Source organism: Acartia tonsa, chromosome 3, assembly GCF_053477335.1.
Source record: "Acartia tonsa isolate MP-2025a chromosome 3, ASM5347733v1, whole genome shotgun sequence".
Lineage (NCBI taxonomy): Eukaryota > Metazoa > Arthropoda > Copepoda > Calanoida > Acartiidae > Acartia > Acartia tonsa.
Window position 1 is genome coordinate 2904415 of NC_137262.1, and position 13830 is coordinate 2918244.

General features: G+C 36.6%; 1 protein-coding gene across 1 annotated transcript in view; it reads left to right on the top strand.

Annotated features, from left to right (window-relative positions):
* The window catches only part of LOC145312954 (uncharacterized), a 67501-nt gene that overhangs the window by 17839 nt on the left and 35832 nt on the right, over positions 1-13830 (top strand). The window contains exons 7-8 of the mRNA XM_080152166.1: positions 281-368; positions 3341-3405. Of these exons, the coding sequence (XP_080008292.1) occupies positions 281-368; positions 3341-3405 (153 nt within the window). The remainder of the gene's footprint in view (positions 1-280; positions 369-3340; positions 3406-13830) is intronic.

Consider the following 13830-nt stretch of genomic DNA (forward strand, 5'->3'; position numbering starts at 1 on the left):
TCCACAAGACTGGCAGAGAAAATCCCATTTCCCAAGTAGCGTTGTGGACAAAATGACATATGGACCGACTGACAAAGTGAATCATTGAATAACTTCGCTTATATAAAAGAGGTAAAATGTATGTCTTTAATGAAAGATCTCGCTAACTGATAACCGATATGACTCTTCATTAAATTGAATCTTAAACTTAAACTTAATAATTAAATCAAACATAGGATACCAAGATTCTAAGCATTATAGAACATGTATAGGGTGGTTAATATATATATCTTTTTTCTAGGGCGAGACTTCAAGTGCTATACAGTCAGTGGCAAATGAACTCAGAACAGCTAACAATGACATCACCAAAGTTAACAACGAATTTATGGAGGAAATTTTACTTTTTATTCTGATGGTAAATCATTTGGAGGGGTTGTTTATTTGACTAGTACCCAAAGTTTTTTTTTATAACGTTTTCTTTTTTGTTGGATTAACAACTTTGGGGACTTTAGTCAATTTGATCGGTTGATTCATTTAGTTCTTTAAACATTTCAATCACTAATTTTAATCTACAGAAAGGGTAATTTGGTATATCATCATTGGGGAGGTATAGTAATTTATCGGCCATTGTCTTTTCCCTATAGATCCCTGGTACACACAAACCAACAAATAGACGGTGCTTTTAGAGTATCTACGCTGCAACTGGAGAAAAAAACGTGAAAACAAATAAGTAGAGAATGAAAAGTGTTTAAAACTTTTATGTGAAAAGCAAAAGTTTTTAGCTCCAAACAAAAGTTTACAAAATTTAGGGATTATTTTTTCATTATAGGAAAAAAATATCAACATCAAGCCTAATATTTTTGCAACAATTCTAATTTTAATCTATTCATGATATATTTTTCCTCAAGGACAAGAATTGGTTTCTTAAACAGAGGTGAATTCTTTAAAAAACTTTTGCCTCAATAAAAAATTTGAGTGAGGCAAAATTTTCCCCTCTAAATTTTTAGTAAGCCTCACTGATTTTATTGGGGCAAACTGATTTTAGTTAGGCAAATTTTTTTTTAAAGAATTTGTAGTATAATCAATGTATTGCAAATTTTTAAATTTTTTTTTTATTTTCGTATAAGAAGACAACTGTTTGTAAGTCTTTCTATCTATTGGAGTGGGGACAAAACACCTAATTTAAAAATACCTAATTTAAAAATGCCTAATTTTATAAATGTCTAATGTGACAAAACACCTAATTTATAAATACCTAATTTAAAAATGTCTAATTTAAAAATACCTAATTTTAAAAATGCCTAATGTGACAAAACACCTAATTTTAAAAATGCCTAATTTTATAAACACCTAACTATAAATACCTAAGTTTAAAAATACCTACTTTTAAAATATCTAATTTAAAAAAACCTAATTTTAAGCATATCTTAAAACTGTTGTTGAATATATTAAACCGGCGGCTACGCCCCCTAGAGTCCTCTAGGGGCGATTGCAGTGCGGAGGGGAATTCAATTAGTCGGATGGGGGAGGGGGGGTTACGACCCCCCTCCAAAATTTCAAAATATAGTTTGAAATAGAAAACTGGACGGACGTACGGACGGACCGACCATAATTATAGAAAAGCTTGGCTTTTAAAAATAAAAATTTTATGATTAGTTTGTGGCACCTCACATGAGAAATAAATTAATTAGTAAAATCAAAGGTTGAAGGACAAAGAAAATGAATTTTAATTTTTATTGGTTTCTTCTTGGGGGGTGATAGTTGACCATCCCCCATTTTAGTTCTAGTTTGAAAAAGAAAGATTGAAGAAATATAAAAAAACAAGGATGACAACATCCATAAGTAGCGAAGCACAAAAATTATGTATAAAAATTTAAAGATTAGTTGTCAAAAACATTTATATTGGAGAAAAATCACGAAACCTTTTCAACGTTTGTTTCTAATTTTTTAATACTTATATATCAGTACTATGACTAACAGACTGACGGTCAAGGTAAATTACATACTGGATGCTCAAAACAACGGGAAATTTAATTTTGATATTTTTAACTAAAAAAATTTTGAAATTGGACCATAAACACCAAAGATATAAGGAAAAATGAAAAAAATATAACAATAGCCAAAACCTGCAAAAAGGCAGTCTGACCCCATTGATATTTTCTTTCAAAGACAGGAAATTTAATTTTGATATCTATAACCTGAAAAAATTTTGGAAATCGAACCATAAACACCAAAGGTATGGATAAAAATGTGAAAAATACAAAAATAGCCTAAAACCTGCTTAAAGGCAGTCTGACCGTCATAGTTGTTTTCATGAAATGACAGGAAATTTTATTTTAATATCTAAAACTGAAAAAATTTTGAAAAATGGACCATAAACACCAACGATATGGAGAAAAGGTGAAAAATACAAAAATAGCCTAAAACCTGCTAAAAAGCGGTCCGACCGCCATTGGTGTTTTATAGTTAATTGGGCTCCTTAATAATGGGAATGCTGTCAAAAAATTTCATCCTTTTATCTTTCATAGGAGCCGAGAAAATCACGTTTCCCCCAAACTAAGACAGACGGACATACGGACAGACGGACAGACGGACATTTCAAATTATAGAGTAGCTTCGCTACTAAAAAACGGGGGAAGGGGGGGATTTTTTCAAAGGGCGATTTCTCTTTGAAGGGTGTTGGTAACCTCCCCAAAAGCGTTATAAACCTTCCCATGACCTACGGGAAGCTTTTTTGTAAAGATGAACCATATTGGTTCAATGACTAGCGAGATCCTTCAGCAAGAACAATCAGCCAATTGGATTAATGTTATCAAAATTTTAAGTATTTTAGTGAAAAAATTTTATATTTTAAAATTAGGCATTGTTAAATTAGGCGTTTAGATAGTTTAGAATTAGGTATTTTTAAATTAGGCGTTTTTAAAATTAGACATTTTTAAAATTAGGTATTTTAAGTTAGGCATTTTTAGTTAGGCGTTTTTAAATTAGGCATTTATAAATTAGGCATTTATAAATTAGGTGTTTTTAACGTAGGTGTTTTTAACATTAGGTATTTTTAAACTTAGGTGTTTTTAGTTAGGCATTTTTAGTTAGGCATTTTTAGTTAGGCATTTTTAGTTAGGCATTTTTAAATTAGGTGTTTTGTCCCCACTCCCTATCTATTGTATGTTGTAAAGGTAGGATATTACTATAAAAAAATATTTTTGTCTCTTAATTTTCGACCATCCAAAATGTAAATATTAAGGACGAAACATTTTTTTGTTTACTTTGCTTCACTGAGATTACTTATTAACTAAGATCTTATTCAAAATTATAAGGTTAAAATATTTATATGAAATAACAAAGTAAAATTTGCAAATACAGTTTAAATCTACAATTGATGCTAGTGTTTCTGGGATCAACATAAACCTAGACAATATCAGACAGGTAATTAATATTTCAGTACATTAAATTCAAAAGGGGGGGGGGGGGGCGGGGGTCATCGTTATATGAGCAAGCTTGGAGAAACGTTTCATCAGTGTATGCAAGAATCACTCACATTATCCACTTCTTCTATATCCATTAAATCGGCTTCCACATTTTATTAAGTATAAAATGTAATTCCCTTCAAATTAATCTAAGGACATAATAAGGGAATTATTTGGGTATAGTCCTTTCCATGACATCGCTCCATATGGGGCGATGATTTTCTATAGCTCCTTCAAGGAGCTATAGCATAGCCTCTTATCATATGGAGCGATGTGATAGCCCCTTTTAAGGAGCGTTCATATCGCCTCTTATGATAAGAGGCTATGCTATAGCTCCTTCATGGCCTCTTAATAGCTCCTTTGAAGGGGCGTTAATATCGCCTCTTATGATAAGAGGCTATGCTATAGCCCCATGATGGCTCCTTCATAGCCTCTCCATCGCCCCTCCGTAGTCCCTTACCTTAATTTATATAACAACCCACTTGATGGCCCCTACATCGCTCCTCCATCGCCCCTTCTCCAAATTTATATTACATTGTACTTTGATGGCCCCTACATCGCTCCTACATCGCCCCTACATCGCTCCTACATCGCTCCTTCATCGCTCCTTCTCCAAATTTATATTAAATTGTACTGTGATGGCCCCTACATCGCTCCTACATCGCTCCTTCTCCAAATTTATATTAAATTGTACTGTGATGGCCCCTACATCGCTCCTACATCGCTCCTTCATCGCTCCTACATCGCCCCTTCATCGCTCCTTCTCCAAATTTATATTACATTGCAACTTGATGGCCCCTACATCGCTGCTACATCGCTCCTTCATCGCTCCTACATCGCCCCTCCATCGCTCCTACATCGCTCCTTCTCCAAATTTATTTTAAATTGTACTGTGATGGCCCCTACATCGCTCCTACATCGCTCCTTCATCGCTCCTACATCGCCCCTTCATCGCTCCTTCTCCAAATTTATATTACATTGTACTTTGATGGCCCCTACATCGCCCCTCCATTGCCCCTCCATCGCTCCTACATCGCCCCTCCATTGCTCCTTCATCGCTCCTTCTCCAAATTTATATTACATTGTACTTTGATGGCTCCTACATCGCCCCTCCATCGCTCCTACATCGCCCCTCCATCGCTCCTACATCGCTCCTTCTCCAAATTTATATTAAATTGTACTGTGATGGCCCCTACATCGCTCCTACATCGCTCCTTCATTGCTCCTACATCGCCCCTTCATCGCTCCTTCTCCAAATTTATATTACATTGCAACTTGATGGCCCCTACATCGCTCCTACATAGCTCCTCCATCGCTCCTCCATCGCTCCTTCATCGCTCCTACATCGCCCCTTCATCGCTCCTTCTCCAAATTTATATTACATTGCAACTTGATGGCCCCTACATCGCTCCTCCATCGCCCCTTAATAGCCCCTTACCTTAATTTATATAACAAAGCTCCTATATGGCCTCTCTATCGCCCCTTAATAGCCACTTAATTTAATTATATAACATTGCCCCTACATAGCCTCTCCATCGCCCCTTAATAGCCCCTTACCTAAATTTATATAACAAAGCTCCTATATAGCCTCTCCATCGCCCCTTAATAGCCCCTTACCTTAATTATGTAACATAGCCCCTACATAGCCTCTCAATCGCCCCTTAATAGCCTCTTACCTTAATTTATATAACATAGCCCCTATATAGCCTCTCCATCGCCCCTTAATAGCCCCTTACCCTAATCTATATAACATAGCCCCTACAAAGCCTCTCCATCGCCCCTTAATAGCCCCTTACCTTAATCTATATAACAAAGCTCCTACATAGCCTCTCCATCGCCCCATAATAGCCTCTTACCTTAATTATGTAACATAGCCCCTACATAGCCTCTCCATCGCCCCTAAATAGCCCCTTACCCTAATTTATATAACATAGCCCCTACATAGCCTCTCCATCGCCCCTTAATAGCTCCTTACCTTAATTTATATAACATAGCCCCTACATAGCCTCTCCATCGCCCCTTAATAGCCCCTTACCTTAATTTATATAACATAGCCCTACATAGCCTCTCCATCGCCCCTTAATAGCCCCTTACCTTAATTTATATAGCATAGCCCCTACATAGCCTCTCCATCGCCCCTTAATAGCCTCTTACCTTAATTTATATAATCCTTACCTTAATATATATAACATAGCCCCTACATAGCCTCTCCATCGCCCCTGAATAGCCCCTTACCCTAATTTATATAACATAGCCCCTACATAGCCTCTCCATCGCCCCTTACCTTAATTTATATAACATAGCCCCTACATCGCCCCTCCATCGCTCCTACATCGCCCCTTCATCGCTCCTTCTTCAAATTTATATTAAATTGTACTGTGATGGCCCCTACATCGCTCCTACATCGCTCCTTCATTGCTCCTACATCGCCCCTTCATCGCTCCTTCTCCAAATTTATATTACATTGCAACTTGATGGCCCCTACATCGCTCCTACATAGCTCCTCCATCGCTCCTCCATCGCTCCTTCATCGCTCCTACATCGCCCCTTCATCGCTCCTTCTCCAAATTTATATTACATTGCAACTTGATGGCCCCTACATCGCTCCTCCATCGCCCCTTAATAGCCCCTTACCTTAATTTATATAACAAAGCTCCTATATGGCCTCTCTATCGCCCCTTAATAGCCACTTAATTTAATTATATAACATTGCCCCTACATAGCCTCTCCATCGCCCCTTAATAGCCCCTTACCTAAATTTATATAACAAAGCTCCTATATAGCCTCTCCATCGCCCCTTAATAGCCCCTTACCTTAATTATGTAACATAGCCCCTACATAGCCTCTCAATCGCCCCTTAATAGCCTCTTACCTTAATTTATATAACATAGCCCCTATATAGCCTCTCCATCGCCCCTTAATAGCCCCTTACCCTAATCTATATAACATAGCCCCTACAAAGCCTCTCCATCGCCCCTTAATAGCCCCTTACCTTAATCTATATAACAAAGCTCCTACATAGCCTCTCCATCGCCCCATAATAGCCTCTTACCTTAATTATGTAACATAGCCCCTACATAGCCTCTCCATCGCCCCTAAATAGCCCCTTACCCTAATTTATATAACATAGCCCCTACATAGCCTCTCCATCGCCCCTTAATAGCTCCTTACCTTAATTTATATAACATAGCCCCTACATAGCCTCTCCATCGCCCCTTAATAGCCCCTTACCTTAATTTATATAACATAGCCCTACATAGCCTCTCCATCGCCCCTTAATAGCCCCTTACCTTAATTTATATAGCATAGCCCCTACATAGCCTCTCCATCGCCCCTTAATAGCCTCTTACCTTAATTTATATAATCCTTACCTTAATATATATAACATAGCCCCTACATAGCCTCTCCATCGCCCCTGAATAGCCCCTTACCCTAATTTATATAACATAGCCCCTACATAGCCTCTCCATCGCCCCTTACCTTAATTTATATAACATAGCCCCTACATCGCCCCTCCATCGCTCCTACATCGCCCCTTCATCGCTCCTTCTTCAAATTTATATTAAATTGTACTGTGATGGCCCCTACATCGCTCCTACATCGCTCCTTCATTGCTCCTACATCGCCCCTTCATCGCTCCTTCTCCAAATTTATATTACATTGCAACTTGATGGCCCCTACATCGCTCCTACATAGCTCCTCCATCGCTCCTCCATCGCTCCTTCATCGCTCCTACATCGCCCCTTCATCGCTCCTTCTCCAAATTTATATTACATTGCAACTTGATGGCCCCTACATCGCTCCTCCATCGCCCCTTAATAGCCCCTTACCTTAATTTATATAACAAAGCTCCTATATGGCCTCTCTATCGCCCCTTAATAGCCACTTAATTTAATTATATAACATTGCCCCTACATAGCCTCTCCATCGCCCCTTAATAGCCCCTTACCTAAATTTATATAACAAAGCTCCTATATAGCCTCTCCATCGCCCCTTAATAGCCCCTTACCTTAATTATGTAACATAGCCCCTACATAGCCTCTCAATCGCCCCTTAATAGCCTCTTACCTTAATTTATATAACATAGCCCCTATATAGCCTCTCCATCGCCCCTTAATAGCCCCTTACCCTAATCTATATAACATAGCCCCTACAAAGCCTCTCCATCGCCCCTTAATAGCCCCTTACCTTAATCTATATAACAAAGCTCCTACATAGCCTCTCCATCGCCCCATAATAGCCTCTTACCTTAATTATGTAACATAGCCCCTACATAGCCTCTCCATCGCCCCTAAATAGCCCCTTACCCTAATTTATATAACATAGCCCCTACATAGCCTCTCCATCGCCCCTTAATAGCTCCTTACCTTAATTTATATAACATAGCCCCTACATAGCCTCTCCATCGCCCCTTAATAGCCCCTTACCTTAATTTATATAACATAGCCCTACATAGCCTCTCCATCGCCCCTTAATAGCCCCTTACCTTAATTTATATAGCATAGCCCCTACATAGCCTCTCCATCGCCCCTTAATAGCCTCTTACCTTAATTTATATAATCCTTACCTTAATATATATAACATAGCCCCTACATAGCCTCTCCATCGCCCCTAAATAGCCCCTTACCCTAATTTATATAACATAGCCCCTACATAGCCTCTCCATCGCCCCTTAATAGCCCCTTACCTTAATTTATATAACATAGCCTCTACATAGCCTCTCCATCGCCCCTTAATAGCCCCTTACCTTAATTTATATAACATAGCCCTACATAGCCTCTCCATCGCCCCTTAATAGCCCCTTACCTTAATTTATATAGCATAGCCCCTACATAGCCTCTCCATCGCCCCTTAATAGCCTCTTACCTTAATTTATATAATCCTTACCTTAATATATATAACATAGCCCCTACATAGCCTCTCCATCGCCCCTGAATAGCCCCTTACCCTAATTTATATAACATAGCCCCTACATAGCCTCTCCATCGCCCCTTAATAGCTCCTTACCTTAATTTATATAACATAGCCCCTACATAGCCTCTCCATCGCCCCTTAATAGCCCCTTACCTTAATTTATATAACATAGCCTCTACATAGCCTCTCCATCGCCCCTTAATAGCCCCTTACCTTAATTATGTAACATAGCCCCTACATAGCCTCTCCATCGCCCCTTAATATCCCCTTACCTTAATTATATAACATAGCTCCTACATAGCCTCCCCATCGCCCCTTAATAGCCCCTTACCCGATTTTATATAACATAGCCCCTAAATAGCCTCTTCATCGCCCCTTAATAGCCCCTTACCTTAATTTATATAACATAGCCCCTACATAGCCTCTCCATCGCCCCTTAATAGTCCTTTACCTTAATTTATATAAAATAGCCCCTATATAGCCTCTCTATCGCCCCTTAATAGCCAATTTATATAACATAGCCCCTACATAGCCTCTCCATCGCCCCTTAATAGCTCCTTACCTTAATTTATATAACATAGCCTCTCCATCGCCCCTTAATAGCCCTCCATCGCCACTTAAAAGCCCCTTACCTTAATTTATATAACATAGCCTCTACATAGCCTCTCCATCGCCCCTTAATAGCCCCTTATATCCTCCTTCAAAACAGTTATACACCTTCCCAGGATCTATTGGAAGCTACCCTATAAAGGAGAACCATATTGGTTCTGCAGTTAGCGATCTTCTTTGATACATACAGACAATGATCCTGTTACTTTTTATAAGGATTAAAAATAAAATGGCCTAAAGCCATCTCATTACCCATAGGAAGCTTCACTGTAAAGGAGAACCATGTCGGTTTAGTGGTTAGCAAGGTACAGACAGACATACATACAGACAAAGATCCTGTTACTTTATTATAAGGATTAAAATAAAATAGTTATTAACCTCCCCAGGACCTATGAGAAGCTACCCTATTAAGGAGAACGATCTCAGGACCTATAGGAATCTTCACTGTAAAGGAGAACCATATTGGTTCATCGGTTAGCAAGATCCTTCGGTACAGACAGACATTCATACATACAGACAAAGATTCTGTTAATTTATTTTAAGAAATACAGATAAAATTGTTATAAACCTTTCCAGGCCTAAAACCATCTCAGGACCTAATTTCTGCCGTTGACAACTCGAGTTAAGTTACTATATTATTTTTACAATGTTTAACTTATCTGTTATTATTGGCTGACGAAAAGTTTGGGCAAAAAAAAAATTTATTCTTCAATGAAATATCTCTCCAGTATAATTTTGCCAAGTGCTAATTTATTAAGAATAAAGTTTGCCACAAATTTACCAAAAAATCTCATTGTCATTTCGCCAGGGAGGATTAGGATAGTTCCCAAAGTGTTATAAGTTGGCTTATCCAAGAGTGCTGTCTAGTCTCCAAAGTTTTATAATACCGTTTTCTTATTCGTTAGATTAACAACCTTGGGGACTTTTTATTGTTTTGTGATTGTTTAGTTCATTAAGTTGAGTGTCTAAATGTTTCAACCACTAATTCTAAACTAAAGAAGGGGTAATTTTGTGAATCATCAATGGGAATAATTAATATATAAACATACATATATATACAGTGTTTTTTTTTATGAGAGCATTTTTGAAAGCAATTTTACCCTACTTATAGTTATCAGAATTTAATGATTAATGGCTTATTCTCTTCGTTTTTTATAACCATTAACAGAAAAGCAAAAAAATATTTCAGTTTTTATTTAAAAAGTACAGTAAATTCAAAATTTCAAAACATGGGTGTCAACATCTAAAATAGTTATTTCTCGCATCGTATTATAAACGGCTTTCCGCGGATATAGAAAGTACAATTATGAGATTAAAACTAGTTTTTTTAGCCCCGAGGTGCAGAAGGCACCGGCTAAAAAAACTGGGTTTAATCTTATGATTGTACATATCTATATTCGTAGAAAGCTGGATATAATACGATGCTAGACATAGTTTTTTCGTATGGATGAGAACCGGTTCCTATCCACCGGATTCAAATGAATACGAGAAATGGTTTTAGCGCATTTTTCTTATGCTCAAATCTTCTACCCTTTCCAAGAATGGAGGGAGTACATTGGGGGGCCAGTATTCCCTCCCTGGTTGAGATATGGCCTTCAAATTTCAAAATGTTCTAGTACATGTCACAAGTAGTATCTATATAAATTTTTAGCTCAATATCTCAACTTTGAAGCGTTTTGCAGCCATTCTTGCAAAGGTAGATTATAAGAAAAATGCACTAAAACCATTTTTAGATGTTGACACCTAAGTTTTAAATTTTTTAATTTACTGTACTTTTTGAATAAAAACTGAAATATTTTTTGCTTTTCTATTAAAGGTTATAAAAAAGAAGAGAATAAGCCATTAATCATTAAATTCTAATAACTATAAGTAAGGTAAAATTGCTTTCAAAAAAGTTCTCATAAAAAAACACACTGTATATATGTATATATATCATTTTATCGACAATCGTCTTATCCCTGTAGATCTCTGATTATCAGAGCATTTTTGAAATATTTGCTGCTTATTTTTTGGCTGCCTTTGGCAAAATAATTTTTTTTCATAAAAAATGTATACAAAATTATCGTATTAATTTGGTAAATATATCATTGCACTTGAATTATTTTTAAGTCACTAACGGCTAATCCCATAGATGACCCTAGGAGTACTTTAATGAATAGATGTGGTGGAGAGGGGGGGGAGGGGGAAGGTTAAGAATTTAAGGGAAGTGATACCTTCCGGGGGCTGAAAGTGTTAGTCCCCTCCCCAAAATGAAAACTTTTCCTGCGAGTAAAATAAGCTTCAATGTAAAGGAGAAGCATATCGGTTCAGTTGATACTGATAAACATCCTGTTACTTTAATGTAAATATTAGTTTAAGGATAGTCTGTATAATCTCAGGGATAAAGGAAACATTAGGCAATTTTTACAATAGTCTCCAAAGTTTTATAATGAAGTTTTCTTATTCGTTGGCTCAAAACTTTGGGGACTTTTGTCATATTTTGGTTGTAGTGTTGCAATTTTGTGTATCGTTATTAGGGATGGATAAAAATTTATCGGCCATTGTCTTATTCCTTTAGATCCTTGGTATAATCAACTGAATAACAGTTCCAACAACAAAAATTAAGATATTGCTTCGCTTTTTATGGACAAATATCCTGTTATTTTATTATAAGGAAAAAAAATAAACTATCTTAAAATCATCTCAGTACTCAGCGGTTAGCAAGATCCTACGGTATAGACAGACAGACATACATCATATCGGTTTAGCAGCAAACGAGATCCTTTGCTACAGACAAAAAAAAACTTTGTATATCGACTAGCGGCTACGCCCCCAGCATCTATTGGCTCTGTATTCAAAGGGGAATGAATAAAAGCCTAAAGCCTTCCCAGGACTTAAAATAGAATAGCCTAAAACCATCCCTCGACTTAAAATAAAATAGCCTAAAGCCATTACAAGACAAATATTAAGCTTACCTGAAATAGAAAGCCCAATCTGTTTAGTAGTTATTGAGATCTTAAGTTTCAGAACAGAAAGCCTTACTAACGTGGACAAACACAGGATATTTCGGACAAATGTCGGAGTGGACATTATATAAGTAAAACGCAGAAGTGTCTATAATATCTTAAAAATTAGGTTTCAACAACATTTGTTTAGTTATTTCTACACAGGTTAGGTTAGGTTAAGATATAAATATACAAATAAGCCCCCTGCAGGGGTTAGGCATATAAAAAAACCTATTTGACAGTTGTAAACAATGTGAGAAAAAAATATGTTTTAGTTTAATGAAATGTTCTATCTGTTTCAAACCTTTGCCTTTCGATAGAACTTACCTACTTTGGAAAACTGTTAGACTGATTTTAAAATTTCAGTCTGTGAGAAAAGATATTCAAGATTTTTTTTTGTTTTGAAAGATTTTTATCTTATAAATAAAATAAAAGACACTCCTGCGTTTTACATAAGCAATGTCCACTCCGACGATTGTCCCATTCCTAGGTTTGTCCACTCCAACGTTTGTTTATGTTTTACTACTTTATATAATAGGATATTATGTATTCTTCTTTTATATTTCTCTTTTCTTATTCACTTGCAGCTGCGCTCTTTTTAATGTAAGGAGGCAGAAAAATAGCCTAAACCAATTAGGGGCTTAAATCTGAAAATGAAAAAGCAAAAAACCATCCCATGACCTATGTGAAGCTTCCCTTAAATGGAGAATTTAGTCAGTTTATGAAATTTTTAAGCTTCAGACCAAAAAAAATACTTTTTTTGTTAAAAGAGAGACTTTTCTACAATTAGGGCTAGTCCTTTCGTCATTGCTCTTCTCATTAAGTTAAGCATGTGGTTTTCTCTGCTATTGTTAAAGATAGACTGTTGAGATTTTTAGTGAATATTCCCATGACATATGTATATCCAGTCTATAAATTATTTTGTCTGTCTCTCAATTATGCTTCAAAAGACTTAGGTTTCGTGATAATCTTTGAGTAATAGCATATTCTCTTAAAGTCTGCTCTATAACTTACTTTGTCTGTTTGTCCATTATATGATCCTTATTCAATATTCTATTTAACTAAAAAATTTCATTCTCTTAGTTTATTTTTTTTCTTTATTTCATTATGTTATTATATTATTTATATTTATTTTATTAATTCATTATATTTTCATTATAATTTTCCTTTTTAAATGCGAAACTTTTCTATAGTAAGGATTGGTTTGTCCGTACGTCCAAACGGTTAGACGACATTTTCTTTAATTTAGACATGTTATAAATATCCTATCGATTTCAAACTTTGCAGAATGATTTCTATAACAGTTGGGTACAATACTATATTCATTACTAGAAAGTATGTACGTCCATTTTTTTGTATAATATCATTGTCCCATTCATCTGGGTTTTGGAGTAATGTTTCTTAGGACAACAAGGTTTAGTATTATAATCAAATACTAAAAATAAAATTATGCCCTTTTACTATATTCTATACTAGCAGATTCGCCCCTAGCCTCAGGGGCTTTGCCCCAAGAGGTGATAAAATTTTTTTTTGGCGAAATTCGTAATAGGACCAAGAAAATCTTCAGCAAAAAAAAAAATGGGGGGGGGATTTTTTTGTTTTTGGGGGGGTTGGGGGTATCCCACCCCCCAAGAAAATAGCCTAAAACCACCACAGGACCAGTAGGTATATTCCCTGAATAGTAGAATATAATCGGTCCAGTGGTTACCGAGATCTTAAGGGACTGACAGACGGACAGACAGACGGACAGACAGACGGACAGACAGACGGACAGACAGACGGACAGACAGACAGACGGATGGACAGACATCATTCTACTTTGTATTATAGATTTACGCTAATTTTAACAAAATTTATGTTTGACCTCCTGATTTTAG